This window comes from Camelus ferus, chromosome 21 (genome assembly GCF_009834535.1).
Source record: "Camelus ferus isolate YT-003-E chromosome 21, BCGSAC_Cfer_1.0, whole genome shotgun sequence".
Classification (NCBI taxonomy): domain Eukaryota; kingdom Metazoa; phylum Chordata; class Mammalia; order Artiodactyla; family Camelidae; genus Camelus; species Camelus ferus.
Genome location: NC_045716.1, coordinates 2,241,029 through 2,260,824, shown reverse-complemented (window position 1 = coordinate 2,260,824; position 19,796 = coordinate 2,241,029). Strand labels below are relative to the sequence as shown.

The following is a 19,796-nucleotide window of genomic DNA, read 5'->3' as shown; positions in this document are numbered from 1 at the left end:
GTTTCAGAACGCTCAGCAAGCGTCTACTGAGTCCCTGCTGTGTGCTCAGCACCGTGACTGACCTGAACACAAGAGTCAGTAAGATCTGGCCTCTGCTCTCAGGGAGGTCACTCGTGTTGGAGAACAGTGCCTACTCGTAACTGTCTTACAGCATGGTAGGCTCAGGTGCTCTGCTTGAAATAGATTTTAAAAATGTTACGAGGGTCCAGTGGGAGGAAATGTTTAATTTTTCTGAGGGAATTTGAGAAAACATCAGAAGAGTACTGCAGTGTATCTTCCATGACGTGTATAATCTTTTCCTTCTCAACCACATTCCCAATCTGTAATATAAATTTAAAAATATGATTATCATATCTTTGGAGAGAAAGAAGGTGTCATCCAGTGGGCTGAACGCTAGAAGAGAAATAACATCTGTAGGTTTCTCTGTTAATAGTTATAATTTGTCAAAATGAACTGCTCATGTCTTCTTAGCAAGGTTTTTTTGTACTGACGAAGTCTGAAGAGAATAAGATTAAATAACGCAGCTCACCTCTGCCAGGGGTCTCTGCTTTGCAGCCTTGGAGTTTCCCTGGTAATGACGTTTATCATTAAATTTGGCTAATTTTCCACTCTCAAGTGAAAAGAAGTTTGAAGAGTTTGTTGTTAACTTCTAATAATCTAAGCTGTCGGTGAACATAGCAAATCACTTACTTCAGGATGGTTGTGCTACTGTTATTTATAACAAGAAATATGTATTTGGTCTTCGCCCCATTTCTGGCACAGAGCTCCTGAAACCCTTGGAATTTCTGGAGATGAGAACAGTAAAGATACCTCTTGTTATGTTGATGAAGTGACTTGGAAAGCACCTAAGGATGTGGCTGGTTGTCAAGAATACCAACCAAGTGCATTAGAGGGTTGGGACTTTCAGTCCCAGCCCCCTTCCTCCAGGGAGGGGAGGGGCTGAAATTTGAACCAGTCACCAAAGGCCAGTGATTTAATCAACCGTGCCTGTGTAGTGAAGCCTCCACAAAACCCCCAAAGGACAGGTTTCAGCGAGCTTCCAGTTTGGTGAACCTGTGGAGACATGGGGAGGGTGGGGCACCTGCACCCGGAGAGGACAGGGACGCTTTGTGCCCCTTCCCCATGCCTAGCCCTGTGCATCTCTTCCATCTGGCTGTTCCTGACTTGTATCCTTTAATTTAAAACAACATTGATCTAGTAATTAAAATGCTTCTCTGAGTTCAGTGAGCTGCCCTAGCAAATTAATTCATCCAAGGAGGGCATCGTTAGAACCTTCAGTCTGTGGCCCATCGGTCAGAAGCCCAGGTGGTAACCTGGGATTTGAAGTGAGGGTAGGGGGCTAGTCTTGTGGGGCTGAGCCCTTAACCTGTGCAATCTGACTCTGTCTCCAGACACACAGTGTCAGAGCTGAGTTGAATTGTAAGAACCCAGCTGGTGTCTGAGAATTGCTTGTTGGTGTTGAGGAGCCCCCACACCCACACACGTCAGAATTGTGACCAATGGTTTTTCTTCTTTTAAAGGCCCAACATGCCGCAAAAATAGGAGCTGATGGCATCGCTGTCATCGCACCTTTCTTTCTCAAGCCATGGAACAAAGGTAGGTAGATGATTCTAAATGCATAGTGCCTCACATGGTCCACTTCTTTATGCCTTCATTCCAGATGGTTGTATCTAAGTCATGAAAGTAAAGGCTTGGGGACTGGAGGCATGAAGTTGCAATGGTACAGTAGTCCTCCGGAGTATTCAGCCTCCCTGGATCCAAAAAAGAGAAGACTCCATTAAGGGACTTAAATGAAAGGACTTAAGCTCTTTGGCCAAGTAATCTGATCAGGTCATCCCACCAAGCCTCGGGTCAACCTACAGGTGCCTGTGTTTGGGTCAGGTGTCCGCTTCCTGTCCAGTCAGTTGTGCAGAGTGTCAGAGTCACATGGCGAAGCTTGAGACCATTTTTCTCAAGAAAGAGGAGTGTAGTGATGGGCATTTTGAGACTACATGTTCTTTTCAAGTTTGAGTAAGCAATGAATTTGAAAAGACATTTCACAGAAACATTCATTGTCTTCCAAAGTATCATCATTGTTTTCTCTGTGGAAACTATTTGTGTCTTTTGAATTCTTTTGATTATCAAAAATAAAATACAAATTTTAAAAGGTTTAAAAACAGACAAGGTGTTATCTGCATGCATGATTAAATAAATCCATAACTAAATGTATAATGGGTCAGAATTATGAAATGTCACCTGTTACTGGTAGAGAGAAAATAGTTGTTAATATAGGTAAGTAATTTAAATAGTTAAATTTGGGAAATGTAGAATGAACATTTTTAAAGTTTTTTTTCACATGGTTTTGGAATTTTTTGCCTAAGTACTTTTCCCAAAAGACAAAGGAAAAATAACAAATTATACATAATAATTTTATCAGAAATATTTGTCACAGACAGAATACATCATCACAGTATTCAGATGAAGTACGTAAGATTCTCTCTCCCACTGTCCAGTGGCATCCAAATCGTGAGCAGCTCTGCTGTGTTCATTTATCATCTGCAGTAACGTCGCAGCAGAAGCTCAAATCGGACGATGCAGGAAACCCCAGTTCCTTAGTAAACCAGAATGAACTCTCCTCTGATACATCTGAATTTCTCCCCAAAAGGGGAAAGTACCAAACTCTGGTTGAATTATTATGAGGTGTGCCACTGCCTTTATGACTTCCCATTTTGAGCAGATGTTGGTTATCTTTTTGTTGTCGAATTTCCTCAGTTACAACCTTATTCTGATCCTAATTCAAAGTCATTGGCTGTTCACTGACCACACGTACCCTGCTGGGTGAGAGGACAAGGATCCTAGCCTGCCTGATGGGCTTCTGGTTTTTGTAAGAATATTTTATGAGCTTCTCTTAAAATGTGGGAAGATTTGCACCATTTTTTTAATAGTACTTTAGTACGGCAGGGGTGACAGGAAGGTGGTCCCGTTACTTTGGCCTTCCTGCAGAAAGGGAAATAAAACTTTGAAGGAACTGAATTGCAAAGACACTGCAGTAGAAATCTGAGAGATGGTGAGAGTGGTCAAGAATTTTTGGCTTCTGAAAAGGATGCTTGCATTTCATTAGATGGTTCATTTTTTCACTGGGGAAAACCGGTGTTTCACTTTGGCTCGCACCATGGCTTTTCCCATTCTTCTTTCAGATATCCTGGTTAATTTCCTAAAGGAGGTGGCTGCCGCTGCCCCTGCTTTGCCGTTTTACTACTATCACATTCCTGCCTTGACGGGGGTAAAGAGTAAGTACTGCTTCCTTCCATGTGTCTTGCCCTTCACCCCTCACATCGTACCGTTTCACTAAGAAACCTTCACTCCATCCCACCCCACCCCACCCCATGTCACAAAAGCGATAGAATATTGACCAGATGGTTCCAACTACTCAATATAAGTCACTCTTGCCAAAAATAAGTCAGCTCTCATCAATCATTGACACCACCTTACAGTGGGAGATTTAAGTATAAAAGACAGGTTGACCCTTAGGCACGTCTAGCAGACACCGGTGTCTGTCACACACACCTCTCCTTCTCATGCAGGAAGACACAGCCTCTGAGCCCCTGTAGGACAAGGGCTGTGTCTACCTTGTGCCCCACTGTATACTCAGTGCCTGGCATATAGGGAGGTACTCTGACCTCTTGTCATTACTGTGCTTCTCCAGCCAGAAGATTCTTACACTTAGATGAAATTTCTTAGGAGGTTATTTTTAAAACTCCCACTTCTTTCTAACTTCCTTAAGAGAAAAAATAGAAATTGTGCTTTGTACTGTTTATAAGAGCCAAGACATGGAAACAACCTAAATGTCCATCAACAGATGACTGGATAAAGAAGCTGTGGGTATGTTTATACAATGGAATACTACTCAGCTATAAAAAATAATAAGATAATGCCATTTGCAACAACATGGATGGACCTGAAGAATGTCATTCTCTATGAACTAAACCAGAAAGAGAAAGAAAAATACCATATGATATCAATCCTATGTGGAATCTAAAAAAAAAAAAAAAAAAGCCAAACGAACTTATTTACAAAACAGAAACAGACTCATAGATATAGAAAACAAACTTATGGTTACCAGTGGGGAAATGGGGTGGGAAGGGATAAATTGGGAGTTTGAGATTTGCAGGTACTAACTACTATATATGAGAGAGATAAACGACAAGTTTATACTGTATAGCACAGGGAACTCTATTCAGTACCTTGTAGTAACTTATGGTGAAAAAGAATATGAAAATGAATATACATATATATGTTCCTATATGACTGAAATATTATGCTGTACACCAGAAATGGACACAACATTGTTAGTTCATGACAATTTCATGAGCGGACTATACTTCAATAAAAATACGTCTTAAAGAAGAAATTGTGCTTTATCAATATTATCCTATTGTCTTCAAGGAACAGAAGACTTAGGGCTGTAATCTGACAAGCACACAGTCACTGGGAGGCAAGGGCAAGTGATTATATCCAGTCGACAGTCGGTTGTGGCTGAGAACAGCCCCTGGCAGCTCCATGCAGAAGTGTAGGGCCAGATGAGATGTTCTCTGATCTTTCCTGGAGGTGTGCGGATGAATGAGACATTCATTATTTCGAGCAGTTCGTGCTGAGGAGTTGTTGGATGGGATTCAGGAGAAGATCCCCACCTTCCAAGGGCTGAAATTCAGTGACACAGATCTCTTAGACTTCGGGCAGTGTGTCGATCAGAATCGCCAGCGACAGTTTGCATTCCTTTTTGGGGTGGACGAGGTGAGTCACTCCCTGGCATATCCCAGCAGGTTAGTGTCCCTCCCATACAATTTATGTGACTGCTGATTTAGTAGCATCTCTTTTATTTTTCATCAAAGTAAATACTCTTTGTTTCTGATTAGCAACTGTTGAGTGCTCTGGTGATGGGAGCAACTGGAGCAGTGGGCAGGTAAGCTGGACACATTTCTTCCCAATGGTTATAAATGTAAAATGCCCTCCGCCCAGAGGCATTCATCCCCTGAGTAGTTATCTTTCTTGCATGTACACCTTTCCTAATAGGAGCGCCTTTCTTTGCCACATTCTTTCAGTGAAAGGGAATTAAGTAGCGTTTTCTTAGCAACTCAGTCTTTGTTCTAAGAGGCACCTGTTGCAGTTAGAGGTGAAGCACACAGGCTGAAAGCACGCACAGGACTTCTTTGTCAGAAATTATTTGGTTACAAATAACAGAAACCCACTTAAACTAGCTATGTGAAAGGAGGTAAGTTATTTTAAAATTCTGGGAAATTTCATAAAGCTTGAGGAAGTGCAGTGAAGATGAGAACTTGAAACTGCAAAGCTCTCAACAGCCAAGGCAGACCTTTCTCCATCTGTGGTCCTCTGGAAGCTCTGTATTTCCCTCTCTTTCTCTCTAGGTGGGCTCTCTCCACGTCCGCACGCTCGTGGCCAGTCATGGTGCCCACGTGGGGCATCTCAGGATGTCACTAGATAGCAGTGCAGGGTCAGGTGTCCACGTAAGGTCCAGGTAGCTGCAGCTAGGAAGGCAGAATCATGTGATCTGATGTCCACTCAGCAGAAGGCTTAGGGGCATTCGATTTAGCATGTCCACTGCACACGTTAACCTAATTCATTAGAAACGTGCTTGCAAGCAGACTGATTGAAATTTGCATTAACTGAAACTGTATTTCCTCCCAGTAGGAAAAATACAGGGGAAGCAAAATAATACTCATAACATGTCTTGGTGAGCATGGCTTTGATGAAGAGTAGTTGAGCAGGATAATCTTAATGGCTTGTTCACCAAACCAGGATGGCTGCAACATCTGTCCTCACTGAAGGACATTTCTACTGAGGAAACCGGAAAGCCTGGATCTGCTGACCCAGGAGATTCTTACCTGTTAGGTCCCCCCCCCCCTTTTTTTTGGCCACCTGAGACCCCTGGGATTCGAATTACAGTCCTCTGAAACCCTTCGGACATTCATGGACATACTGTGACTTCGGGTGTCTCACATCTACAAGGGACTTATCAGAACTGTTACATTTCGTTCTTCCCCACTTTATTACCAGAGGATGATGTGAACCTCACGTTCTGGGAATCCTTGCTGTTGACTCCAGGAGCTATACACATGAAGTACCAACAATATTCTCTTCCTGGTACATCAAGATAAAAATCTTTTCTGAGCCTGCCTTACTATAGGAAAAGTCATTAGAAACTAAGGAGACACTCCTGTTCTGAAATTCTAGAACCTTCTACCTTGCTGATTTCTCTAAAAACTCAGTGATTAGTCTAAGATATTTGGCCTCATTGGTAGAACTAGAGATTTTTTTTTAAGTCATCAAGAACATTTTATCAGATCAAATAACTAACTCTCACCTTCATTTTTGTTGACGCATCACAGAAGGCAGGTGAAGAGGTGGAGAGCCTTCTCGACAGCTCTGTAGCCCTTCTTTGAGACATAGTTTCTTCACAGCAAAATAGAAACCACATCCACCTCGCAAGGCTTTGAGAAGATTAGACATGATCTTCATCAGGCACCCGGAATATAATAGCCAACAAATGGCCTCTTGTATTATTTTTATCAGTATCAACATTATTATTAGAAACTCGTCTCTAAGTAATATACAAGTTGACAGAGAGCTTAGGTAAACTGTTGGGATCTGTCCCTTTTACTCTGGTGCTCCGTTCACCCAATTCCTCAGCATAGGGCTTTGAGGACCCCCCTCAAATACTACATTTGATCCACAGCTTTTGTCTAGCATTGTGCCTGCATGTGTGCGCTGGGGCAGGTGTTGCCCTCAATCACTCCTTACCAAATACATCTCCATCTTTCACTTTATTTTTTTCTTTTTTCTAACTGAACTTTTTCTGTTTCCCTCCCTTTTCTTCATTCCCTCTGGTGTCCCCTGCCTCCTCTGCACTGCTTAGTGTTGCTGGAAAACTCAGAACGGAAGACACCTAATCCTTTAAAAGAATAGGGCCTGAAAATAGGCTTCAAGGAACCCTGGTCTATTTTTGCCTTTTAAGCATCAGAGGGGTTTGAAGAGCGGGACCTTCCTGCTGAGCTACGGATCCTACAGGATGTGCTGTTTTCTTTCCAGTACCTATAACTACCTGGGAAAAAAGACAAACCAGATGTTGGAGGCTTTTGAACGAAAGGATTTCTCTTCAGCCCTGAACTATCAGGTTAGCTTTCTTTTCCCTTCGTACAAATCACAGCTTTCTTCTTTCCCACCTGAGAATGTTCGTTCTCTCCCATCAGCGTTCCTGCCACACCCGCCCTTATTAAAATTGCCTGGCTGCCGCTGGCTTGCTTTTCCTTCTGTTTCTTACTCTTCCTTGTTTAAAACCAAACCTGGCGCCCCTGTCTGTGCTCCCTGAATGTCTATCAGGAAAGGCCCCATATGGGAATGAGTCCCCTCTGTTCCTCTTAGGAGTGATCTCATTTTTATTCTACATTCCAAGTATTTGTGTGACTGTGAAATAATAGTGATGGATTTCTGGGGAAATGACCACATACCATCCCCGTGAGGACCTCATACCTGACTCACCCGAGTATATAAGGAAGCTCTGAAGCTGGTGACCTGAAAGGGGGAGACTTAACCCAGAGTCAGCAGGTTAGTCCTCTCTGCCCTGGAGAGGTGCTGAGAACTGAGAACATCCATCGGGCAGCAAGCAAGAGCCAAGCAGGTGATCCAAAAGGAGACACTGGCTTTTGAAACAGGAAAAGAGGGAAGCAGGAGTTGATGTGTTCCAGGAAGACCCCAGGGGAGCTGCTGTCAATGTCTCATGGAGCACAGCCTCGCTGTCCAGAGAAGGAAGAGCCTCTCTGAAGGGTGGAACCAGTCCCAGCAGGTGGTAGCGTGTGTACTTCAGGTAAACGGGATAAAGTGGAAAGAAGTAGGCACAGCAGGAAGGCTTCTGGAGGCTGAGGGGCATAGGGACTTCAAGGATCATGAAAGTGACAGGACAATCCCGAAAAAACGAGTGGGAATGAACAGCATAAGCAAGATCAGAGCAGGTGGTCGGACCCAATGAAGCTCAGATAAGGGCTCTTTTGAATGAGACGGGCCACAATCAGGGCAATCAGAAAGTACAGAGCAGAAGTCAGAAAGCATTCTGGAGGTCAGAGGGAGTGACCAGAGCGCCAACCAGGGGGAATATGAGGCAGCAGTCGCCAGGTATGATTAATTACATTCTCTGCCCTTTGGTCCTGAACAGCGAGCCAGCCTGAATCTACTTGCTACTTAAAGTTTAAATAGCTACTTAATCACCTGTGTTTAGCCCCAGACCAGGGGAAGCTGAGAGCAGGAGCAGGGCAAGGACTTAGGAAGTTACATCAACTAAGTTAAACATTGTGCAAGACTTTGGTTTAAATTAAGATATGAAGTCTGAAGTGTGCAGACTCTGCCACCACTTTTCCTTTATGGTTTTATTTTTTCTTTGTTTCCCAGAAAAAATCATTTCTGAAAATTCCAACCTCTTCCAAGCTGAACGACAGGAAAATCACAGGATGGAATAAAGTGTGAAACAGCTGTGATATGGACCCTTCCACTTAGTGGGCTCTTTTATTGGCTGATTCCGTGTCCATCTCTTCCCCGCCCCCACCTTTTGTTTTATTGAGTCCCACTCAAATAAATCACTTCCCTCAAAACAGTGTTGGTAGGGAGTTTAGTTTATCACATTCTCTGTTTCTTCTTGCAAGTGTGAATGGGTCTCACTTACTCTTTTACTAACATGCCAAGGGCTGAGCTAAATGCACAATTTCAATTCAAGCTGGTCTCTGCCCGAAAGGAGTTTGCTGACAAGTGAAGAAGCAGACAAGAGCTAAACTTACCTATTCTCATGGACTTAAATGCCATCTGTTATATTTATGATGAAATGACATGTGTACAAAGATGTTCCTTACAGCATTATTTATAATAGCAAAAGATGGAAGCAACCCACATATCCACCTGTAAGGAAATGGTCAAATACATTACATTTGCCTTATGCAATGGAATTATCTACAGCCCTTTAAAAGGATGAGATACTTTTATATGCACAGATCTGGAAAGATCTCCATGATATATTAACTGCTTAAAAAGGCAGCAGAGACATGTGACTGTCATGTACAATGTAATGTGTTTGTGTGTGAAGGAAAAAAGAACATGTACACATGCTTGCAAGGCTCTGGATATTAAATTTTATTCTTCATTGAATTTTTTATTCCTAGCATACAATTGATTAAAACAATGTAAAAGTGAAATGTTATTAAAAGTGCATTTCTTAATAAGATGGATGGGAATCTTTTTTTTTTAATTAATTGCTTCATGAATTCCTGGATGAGTATTCTTTATTGCTAGGATGAGCTAAAGTTCAGCTTTAATACTATTTCAGTTTTTTTGTTTTTACAGAAATAAGTGCTATGTATTAGAAATAAACCCTGTTCATATATATGAGTAGATAAGAAGGGAAGAAATGTTATATAGCAGTCACTCCGTTCTTTGAACAGTTTTTGAGTCATATGCCAAAAAAATCACAGAATGCTTGATCATTTAATGATTTTCAGCTGACAACCTCAATCACCACATTAAAAGAAATGTTGAAAGGAAAAAATTGAAAACCCTCTGACTTTTTAGAGGACGTGTTATCCATTAATTAGAGGAATCACTTTGTCAACTTTGTTGATTCCAATACCAACATTTTGATTCGCTCTTTTATTTGGTTCCCAGAGATGTTCCAAGGCAGTGATATAGGAGGTATGTTTTTTTATTTTTCACAAGTGAGAGAAGGTCTGTGAAAGGAGAGATATAAACGGACAGCCTGCACCTCCATTATGTGCAAATCCTTACTATGATCCATTTTAGAAATAGAACTTTTTGGAGTTGAGGATCCTGAAATTAATGTCCATAAATCTTAGCCTTGGCCAAGTGCCCTTGAGGTATCTTGGAAAGCGCCCCAGAGGTTAGAGTGCCCCAGTTTGGATACATCCTCACTAGCTAATAAGTTTACCCGTGTAACCTAGATGGATAAAGGGTACCTTCCCCATCCTAGTTCTCGGTTATACAATTCCATCATTAGAGCGTCTTTTCTTCATGGGCTCGTTTCTTAAAGCTTGTATGTATGGAAAGATCCTGCCTTATCCTGGATGGACCTCAACCATCCTCACTTGGCTGTTTTTCTCCATTCTGACAGACATTCAGAAAACTAAGGTGTGTGTGTGGACTTTTTAGTTTGGGATTTCTGTCATTTGACCTCTAAATTCTTTAAATTATTATCATGGTTCAGTAATACTGACTATAGATTTGTTTGCTCCTTTCCAGTTTTGCATTCAGAGATTTATCAACTTTGTGGTCAAACTGGGTAAGTTTCCCGCTTGGTCTGCTAATGGAGAGTATAAAAGAAATGGACTTTCTCTGAGGGTTTAAGAGAAAGTGATGAGGGACTTTCATTGCTTTCTCTGAGGGCTGGACAAGAACAGCTTTTAATCTACTTACTACAAACAGGGTTTTATTCCTAATACTAATCTTCAGGGCCAATCCTATAAAATGGTGGAGTAAACCTAATTGGAAGGTCTTGGCAACCTTCTCACCAATCTCTCTCCTCCATTTTAGCACATTGCCCACCTCCCCACTCTATGCACACACCTTTTCTTTTAATTCCTTCTCTCCTACACCATCAACTCTCCCTCCCTTTACTTGGCTCTGCTCATTAAAATTCTACTTCCACACTGTGGCTTATTTCAGCCTAAGTGCTTGGAGGAGGGCAGTTTGAATATAGATCTTATTAAACTGTGAATGACTGACAGCTCTCCCAAGAGCATTTGCAATTTAATAGGAGTTTATTAACACAAGTGAGCTTAAATGGATGGAGGTTTGGATAACATGACAATGTAAAATTTGAGGGAAATACAGTGAATTTGAGTTGAGAAACCTCTCCACAGTCTCCTAAGTCTTATCCCATAGCAAGTAACAAATGCCACCATTCACTCCACTTCTGCAAGAGATTGGCCCTTCCTGAGAACCTGGGGCAAGTCCAGGAATAGTTTTAAGTTTATTCTTGGCCGACCTCCCACCTTCCTTTCAGAGTCTTTCTGCCTCTTCCTGGCAACTCCTCCCAAACCCTAAGCATCTATTATGTGTTATGTACCCCTCATTCTCACAGGGTTTTCAGCTAGATTTCTTAATCCTTCAAAGAGAATACTTCCCGTTTGCTTTTGGATGACTTTTGTCATATTTGTGTGCCACCAGTACTGTTATTAACAATTACTATTCCCTTGCCCTAAGCAATACCTTTCCCAAAATTGCGGGCTTGGTATTTGTTCCTAAAGTGCATTAAAGTAGTTATTGAACTATTAAATTTTTTTTAAAAGAACTAAAAGTTTACCTGTATGTGTAAGATCTCTTTGCACACCAGCAGTGATACTGCAATAGTTTTGTAAAATACATCTCTAAGATACTACCTGAAAGGATTTACTGTTTTGCCAGAATATTGGCATTATGAAAGAGGCTCTTGAAGATAATGTTTATGATCGAAAAGATCATATCTTTAAAGAGCTCATTTCTGACTTCCTTAGAGGTTGAACTTTTCATGGTTTAGTCAAAGAGAGACTTATCTTTTTTTCCTTCCAGTTTCATTGAGATAAAATTGACATACAGCACTATATAACTCTGTTTCTGTTTTGTCTGTTCATGTGTTGTTTTTAGATTCCACATATAGGTAAAATCATACAGGATTTGTCTGTCTTCATCTGACTTATTTCACTTAGCATAATACCTTCTGGGTCCATTGGTATTGTCACAAATGACAAGATTTCACTCTTTCTTTATGGCTGAGTAATATTCCACTGTGTGTACAAGAGATTTAATAAACATGACAAAGTCTTATCATGAAGGTAACTCCTTCTTCCACCATTCATAATAAGCTATTCATAATAAGGCCATTTTGCATTAATCACACTATATTCTAGATATTTAGTCATGCTAATATTTTCCTTCCCAATGCTCAATTATTACTGTAACAAAGTTAACTTAGCAAAAGAAAGTTACGTCTCATACCTTGGATCCAAAAGCAATAGCCAGTTAAGAAGACAAATATCTTTCTCTCTCTGCTGTATTCTGGGTTATTTCCTTGGGTCTACCTTCAAAATCACTAATTCTATCTTTAGCTATGTTTCCTACAATTTAGTTTTACTGATTATATATTTTCATTTTCAGTATTTCGTTTTGGCTTTTTTTCCCCAGATCTTCCTGTTCTGTATTTATATGCCCTTCTCTTAGCTTATGGCTTCTATTCCTTCTTTTATTTCTGTGAAGTCTCCTTCAGAATTTTGTGTCATCTGTTCTCAGGATGTGAAATTTGTCGGTTACACATTCACTGACTCCCTTGCAGTTTCTTTTTCCTCGTGTGCTTTGTAATTTTTAACTCTGAACTCATCTTCACAGGTAGTTGTTTTCTGGGAAATCCATTGTGCTCTAGGTTGTGAAGTGTCCTGTCAAGTGGTTTTACATTTGTCTCTGCTGGGACAATATAGTTTCACCGTTTCTAGTCAGGCTTCATGTATATTTCTTAGTATGGTTCCTGTACCAAGTGCATAATGTAAATGTGGATCCAGCATGCATATATGGTACAAACTTGGGGTTTCTTTCATATGATCTTTTTCCATCCACATCCTGGCAGATGTCAGGCTTCCTTGCCAGTGGGCCAGTTTTTTTTCCCCCATTGCTTTTCATAGAAGGCTAGCTACCAGTTTTACACTGGGAGTTTAGTTCCAGCTCCTTGATATGTACAGACTCAAGACTTCACCTTGCACTCCTGTCCCAGTCTAAAACAGCAGCGCAGAGTCATATAACACCTTACGTAGTGCATTTCTCAGGGACTTCTTAGATGTGCTCAAACTGAATTCTGTCCTAGTGATGAAGTCCTACATCATTCAGTCCACACGGTATATAGCTGAATCAGATTATCCTCGTGGACCATTTGGCTTCAGCTCGTCCTCACCACTCTGACCTCTTCATTCCTGATACTTCTTGTTCCTCCTTACTTTTAGGATTGATTTTGAATCTCGCATTGTTCTGTCTTACAGTTTGTCAATTTGTTAAAAAGTTTCCAGCATTTCTATGTGCTTAAAGCAGGAAGAGGGATTTCCTATGTCCATTCAGTCTGCCATATTGACTAGAAATGTTCTCATATTTTAGTTCTATTTTGTCCTATCACAGTAATCACTAAGAATATGATCTCTTCTTTAGGGTGTTTGTGGCAAAGTGGACAATCTGAGCCATGTTTCCTCACTTATATTTTCCTGTCTAGGTTTCGGAGTGTCACAGACCAAAGCCATCATGACTCTCGTCTCTGGGATTCCAATGGGCCCACCCCGGCTTCCACTACAGAAAGTCTCCAGGGAATTTACTGATCATGTGGAAGCTAAACTGAAAAGCTTGGATTTCCTTTCTTTCACTGATTTAAAGGATGGAAACTTGGAAGCTTGTAGCTAGTGCCTCTCTCTCAAATCAGGGCATGTACATTGAGATATAGTTCACCTTGAGGAGTGCGTTCATTTTCAAGGACTTTTTAGATGAACTTGAACTAAACTCTCCTAGCAAATGAAATCAACAAGTATTTAAATATCTACTGTAGTCCTTTAAAAGTTTTCATTTATAAAGGGGCAAAAATTCTAAAAAGAGTCATGAGTCCTAAGTCATTCAATATTTCACAAAATTTTTATGGAGAAATGTTTGCTTATATGGATGAGATGGAATCAAGAGGAGAATTGTAATTGATTAATTCCAACTGCCTTTGGGAGCTTCCATTATCTTGATTTCTGGTTCTTAATCCTATTTTAAAGTTTTCTTATTTTAAATCACTATAATGTACTTTCCTTTTAATAAATATTCCTTTGGAATCTAGGACAGCTCTGAGCTGTTTCATTTAGGCACACTAACTTCAATGCCAAATTACCACATGACTCAACTGGGCACAACTATTAACATATCAGTTAACTTGGCTGCTCTATCTAGATTGATTACAATGTCATAGTTTTCTCCCAAAACATTGGGTTAGGTGAAGACTTGCTTCGTTTACTATAACTGAAGGGTCCATTAGGGTGGTTTTCACATAACAAAGGAAAGGCCTTCCCCAAAGATGAATTCAAGTCTCCACCTGTTGCTTTGGAGAACTTCTCAAAGCTCAAAGTTTCACAGGACCAAGAAGCTTTCTGCTCTGGGCACCACAAACTTCCCCTTCCCTCACTGAGAAGAAAGTGTCCTCGGACGGAGCCCTGAATTATTGAAAGTGAAAGCCATCATCCTTTCTGCAGTGAGCCCAGGGGCCACCATTATTTCCCAATCACATTTTCAAGCAGTCACTTTCCAGTGATAAAAGATTTGGGGACAACTCAAAGAATGTCACTTAGCTTTCTCGATACACCTTCTTTACCTTTGTCTTTCTCTGAAATAGATCACTGCTGCTCAGTCTCCTCTCTGACAAACCCTGCTTTCTAGCAACAAGGTATATTGATGGTCAACCCTTAGTGATTTTAAACTTGACTATCCAGTCTGTTAACTACATAAGATTTAATTTTGTTTCCCGTCTAATTGGTCTGCTCATTGGCAGAGGAAATGGATTTGAAAGTCATATCAGTTTACTCTATTTTTTTTAATTTTTAATGTTAAAAAGAACCTTTTTCAAAATGAAAATTGGGAGTTATCAGTGGATTCAGTCATCTTGCTAACCACTCTCTTTAATTGGTCAGGTAGTTAATAATTGTTATGTCTCCTCACTCTTCTTTTGGCCCAGGAATGACACACTGTTTTCTCATATTTCTCTCTCCTTTAGGATATCTGAATTAGAAACTGAATCACAGTGATCTATGTGAGCTTGTGTTCTATCTCACTGAAACTCTTCTCTGCAGCTGTTAATTTCCTAAAAGAAGAAAACTGAGGTTTTTGTTACAGTCATTGGTTCTGAGGATACAAAAGCCAAGATAATTTTTCAGTGAAGATAAATATTGGATATCTGCTAAGCAAAGAATTCTGTTTTTCTCTTTTTCACTCTTTTGAAATCAGTGCTTGGAGAACTTTTAACATGATTAATAAGACCTTGTGAACACAAAGAGAAATATGATGATTAAACAGAATGAACAGGGCTGAGTTTAGCTCTATATATTTGAACATTCAACTCCTTAGAAATGAATATTATATAGCAGTATGTTACTACTAATGCCTTTAATCAGCAGTGTAATTTTGGAATGATATGAATTTTTTGTTATCTTTGAATTTAGTTTTTAATGTTAAAACTAAAGTAATGATGTGAATATTTTGTTTATCACAATACTAAAAGCTGATTTTTAACATCTTTTTCAAGATGGAAATCTGAAATTAGTTCACTGGAGATGGTTGGAAGGACTAAGTAACTTCAGGGACTAGTTTTTGCTTAGGATCTCTATTGGGTTTGTTTATTCACAGACGTAGGAAAATGCCATGTGGTGAAGTGGGGCAAGTAGGTAATACATGTTCTTCCCCAGAAAGGCTGTCTGCCACAACTTGAGAGAAATTTCCTCCTTATAATCTCCTGAAGGGCACAGAAAATCCCTGCTCTTAGGAATTTGAAGTCTAAGAGAAGGCTGGGCTGGACTGAGGGACTTTCTAGAGTAACTCCGTAACCCAAGGCCAGGCACCCACCTGGGTTCGCCGGAACTTTTCATCTTGGGGGTTACCGGAGTGGGACCTATATGCCCATCAAATCAAGAAGAGCAAACAACAGATCTAACCCATTTAATCATTCCCCTTATCACTTGCTCACTCAGCCCTCAATTTCCTTCAATTAAACTAAGAAGGAAACTTGGAACCAAAGTTATGCAAGCAGCAGAGCTAAGACCTGATGGGGCATCACCAGCTAAGAGGTGGGGCATCACCTTGCACCTGGGGCTCTGGGGCTGAGAAATGGCTACCTGGTGGACAAAATAACTGACCCAAGTCATGTGTTCTGTCAACCCCCCTGGTGACTCTTAGGAAATCATTTGATACAGAGGACACTTCAGCATTTTAAGTTAGAGAACCAAAAGAAAAACCTCACAGGAATTTCTTAAATCTTAGTCACATAATTAGTAAACATAATGAAATGGTGTCTACAGAATGTTAAATACAGCAAATTTGTATTTTGCTATGCGCTCCAATCTGAGAGTCATTTTCTCTCAGTAGGCAGGTATATCCCATTTACCCTTGTTGAAAGTTTTTTAAAGTAGTTTGCAGAGGATCATATTATTTTGTTTGTGCAAATATAATACATTCTATACTATAACCCATAGGACATTACAGATTCTGGATATGTGAAACTATTTAACACTGAAAAAAGAAGTATAATCCCGGAACTTTATAGAAATGTATTAGTATCAGTGAAAGCTGGTTTGAAGCAGGCAATGCAAAGCTCAGACGTACAAATGCGTGGGGAGACAGAGCCTCACAAGTTAACACGGGAACCATAAACGCGAAAGGGAATACGGTGGTTCATTGACGACATAAGTAAGAAGCAAATGAAACTGTCAACTAAACTAATTCCAATAGGATAAAGGCAGAGAAAGCAAATACGGCTGTAAAAGTGAACAAAGCAAGTTGCAAAATCCAGTGAACTTAAATAAGTTTCTGTCCAGGTGGCCAAGGAACTTGTAGATAAATAAATGGTTCAGTGGAAACTGATACAATGGATAAGGAAAACCAACACGTGTGAATGACTCCCAACGTCATCCTTGCTTAGCAAAAAAAAAAAAAAAGCAAATATTCACTGCTATGTCTGCACAGCAAACCATAAAAAACAACTTTGAAAGCAATTAGCATTTCAGTGAATATCATGACTATATAACAGGGAAGAAAATAATTTTAAAGGTACCACATACATTTTTTATTTCGTCCTCAAAGGCTTGGACGCTCATTTCTGCTAGAATCCAGATTATGCACTTCATCTGTGACATTCATTGCACTAAAAGAGTCATTAGTCCTTTACATCTTAAGCCATTATTAGTACCGTTATTAATTCCACTTTTAAAAAATGAGTGAACTCTTCTCTTGTTTTATATATTGCATTTTCGTCTTCTGGCATGTTTCAGGCCCTTGTCCTTACTTTATCCAAAACTGCATATTGTTTGCTCAGTGGGCGCCCACAGTTTCATTCATCAGTCTCTTTCTCGGGGTCTACAACATTGAGTTTGAACTTCATGTTAGACCAAGGCCTCCTTGACTTTTGAGCCATGGGTTACTAACACATTCAAAGCCAGACCTTAAAAGAATAATCTAGACTCTGGCTCTGATCAGCTCTGTGTTTTGTGGCTTGTTATTTTGCTAACAAAACTCCGACTAGAGGGTGAAATGTGCATCCTTACTAGGATGCTTTGGGTGGGCACAGTTTGTCCCTAACAGGTGGCACATCACTTTTTCTGTCCTAGGACATACTGATGACTGCAGCTCACCCTGGACCCCTTACCTGCATACCTCTTCCCATCTCGCTCTTGGTGGGGCCTCAGCCTTTCAACCGTACATGGTTACAAAGAGCCCAATTTTCAGATGCTGTATTTTTTGTTTCTTTTTCTAAAATATGTTATATGCCAGGTATCGAACTTTACATGCTTATTTATTTATTCTTTATAATTACCTTATGATATGGCTACTGATATTTCATCGAGTCTAAGATGTTTTTGATGGTAAGACAATTATTTTATGTACCTCTAAGAAAGAAAAACACTGGTACGATGTGACAGATCTCATTCCAGAGATATCAAAATGGTTTTTTAAAGTTTATTTTAGAAGTGATACAATATAGCACCTTCCTATTTTTAAGATGAAGTATGGCAAAGAGAGGTTATATATCTTAATCAAGGTCATACATGGTCTGTGGCTGCTGGAGTATGAATCTAAACTGGGTGACATCATACTATATTTTACATTAAGAGTTTTAAAACCATATGTCCACTTTTAACAGCACCTCTGAGCCAGTTATCCCTAAGATTCAAGCCCAAGGACCTGCTGATGTAGTAGAGAGTTGGGTTCAATACAGAATGAAATAACAAACAGTATAACATGGTTGAGTGGAAGGCAGGATTGGCCTTGTGCTTACATGTATGACCTCAGGCTGTGTGGGTTTAAGTCCCAGCTCCACCACGTACTATCTGTGTGACGACAATGTGTCATTTAATTTATCAGCCATTCACTCATCTCATGGGTAACCTGAGAATTATAATATCTGCCTCCTGGGGTTATTATGAGGATTACACAAAGTAATACATACAAAGTTCTTAGAATTGAGTCTGGCACAGCCTAAGCACAGTGAAGTGTTAGTTATTGTTAGTTTTTATAGCTACCTGAGGCATTCAGTATATGTTCTTTATACACCAGAGAGAAACAGCACATTGCTGTGCTGCTAAACCTTTTAATTTAATAGCTGGCAAAATAAAGTTGAAAATAATACTAAACCCAAGAACTGAAAGAGAAGCTTGCATTTATTATTACCAGAGCCTGGAACATAGTGCCACCCTCAGATTTTTTTTCCTAGGTTCAGAATTTTCGATTGTGCTTCTAACAGTAGAGGATGGGGAATGGAAAATAGCTGTGGGCTCTTCAATGACCCATGCATCACTGTTTGGAACAGTGATACACACAATGAGAGCGCACCTTTTACTGAGTGATTTTAGAGGAACAAGCAGATCAAAGAGGCACAGATGAAAAAAGTTACCATCACTGGAAGATTTGAAGTATTTCCGTGTATATGGGATAGGGCGGTACGTGACATGACTTTTTGCTTTAAAACTGGCACTCTTGAAGCAGTAGGAGTAGGAGATTGGAAGACAGAGACTAGGAGCAGGTGAACCCTTCGGTGACCCCTTATTACCAATGGTGGAGCCCCCAAATAAGGAAGTGGCAGCAGGGATGGAGGCAAGGGAATGGAATGAAAGATATTTAGAAAGAAGAATCAACAGAACCTAGAGATGGAAGATACAGTTAGCCCTTCGTATCTGTGGGTTCCACATCCAAGGAGTCAATCAACTACAGAAGGGAAATATTTTTAAAAATCTAGAAGGTTCCAAAAAGCAAAACTTGAATATGCCACATACTGGTAATTATTTACATAACATTTACATTGTATTTGCAACTATTTACATATCATTTACATTGTATTAGGTATTGTAAGAAATCTAGAGATGACTTAAAGTATACAGAAGAATATGCTATAGGTTATATATATAGGCAATTACTATGCCATTTTGTTTAAGGCACTTGAGCATCATGTATTTTGGTATCTGCAGGGTCCTGAGACCCGTCTCCTGTGGATACCAAGGGACAACTGTACTTACATTTGTTATTTATTTTGTGTAACAAATCACCTCTAAACTTAGCAGCTAAAAACTGCAAATTTATTAACTCACACAGTTTCTGAGGATCAGGAATCTAGGAGCAGCTTGACTGGGAGGTTCTGGCACAGAGTTTTTCAAAAGGTTGCAGTCAAGCTATTGGCTAGAGCCTTATCATCTCAAAGTTCAGCTGGGACTGGAGAATCTGCTTTAAGTTTCACTTTCATAGTTGTGGGCAGGCCTTGATTGCTAGCTGGCTGTTGGCCAGAGGTGGCGCACAAGGGAGCCAGAGCTCAAAATAGAAGGCACAGTCTTTTTTTTTTTTCTTTTCTTTTCTTTTCTTTTTTCTTTTCTTTTTTTTCTTATTTTATTGAGTTATAGTCAGTTTACAATGTTGTGTCAATATCTGGCACAGTCTTTTAAAGCAGTCTCAGAAGTGGCCTGCCATCCCCTTTTGTATGCTATTAGTCAAAAAGACCAACCCTAGTCGGGGTG

The 19,796-nt window shown here is 40.1% G+C and overlaps 1 protein-coding gene across 12 annotated transcripts in view; it reads left to right on the top strand.

The window, feature by feature from the left end:
• The window catches only part of NPL (N-acetylneuraminate pyruvate lyase), a 33,336-nt gene extending 18,341 nt beyond the window's left edge, over window positions 1-14,995 (top strand). For 2 of the 12 annotated variants that reach the window (XM_032463575.1, XM_032463582.1), the window contains exons 6-12: window positions 1,521-1,596; window positions 3,177-3,269; window positions 4,625-4,773; window positions 4,896-4,942; window positions 7,087-7,171; window positions 10,291-10,330; window positions 13,277-14,995. In XM_032463575.1, coding sequence (XP_032319466.1) covers window positions 1,521-1,596; window positions 3,177-3,269; window positions 4,625-4,773; window positions 4,896-4,942; window positions 7,087-7,171; window positions 10,291-10,330; window positions 13,277-13,461 — 675 coding nt within the window. In that variant the 3' untranslated portion in view covers window positions 13,462-14,995. Of the gene's footprint in view, window positions 1-1,520; window positions 1,597-3,176; window positions 3,270-4,624; window positions 4,774-4,895; window positions 4,943-7,086; window positions 7,173-7,419; window positions 7,862-8,439; window positions 9,261-10,290; window positions 10,331-13,276 lie in introns of those variants that run through there. The other 10 variants (XR_004313827.1, XM_032463576.1, XR_004313829.1 and 7 more) reach the window with 10 other exon arrangements.
• The last annotated feature ends 4,801 nt before the right edge of the window (window positions 14,996-19,796 follow it).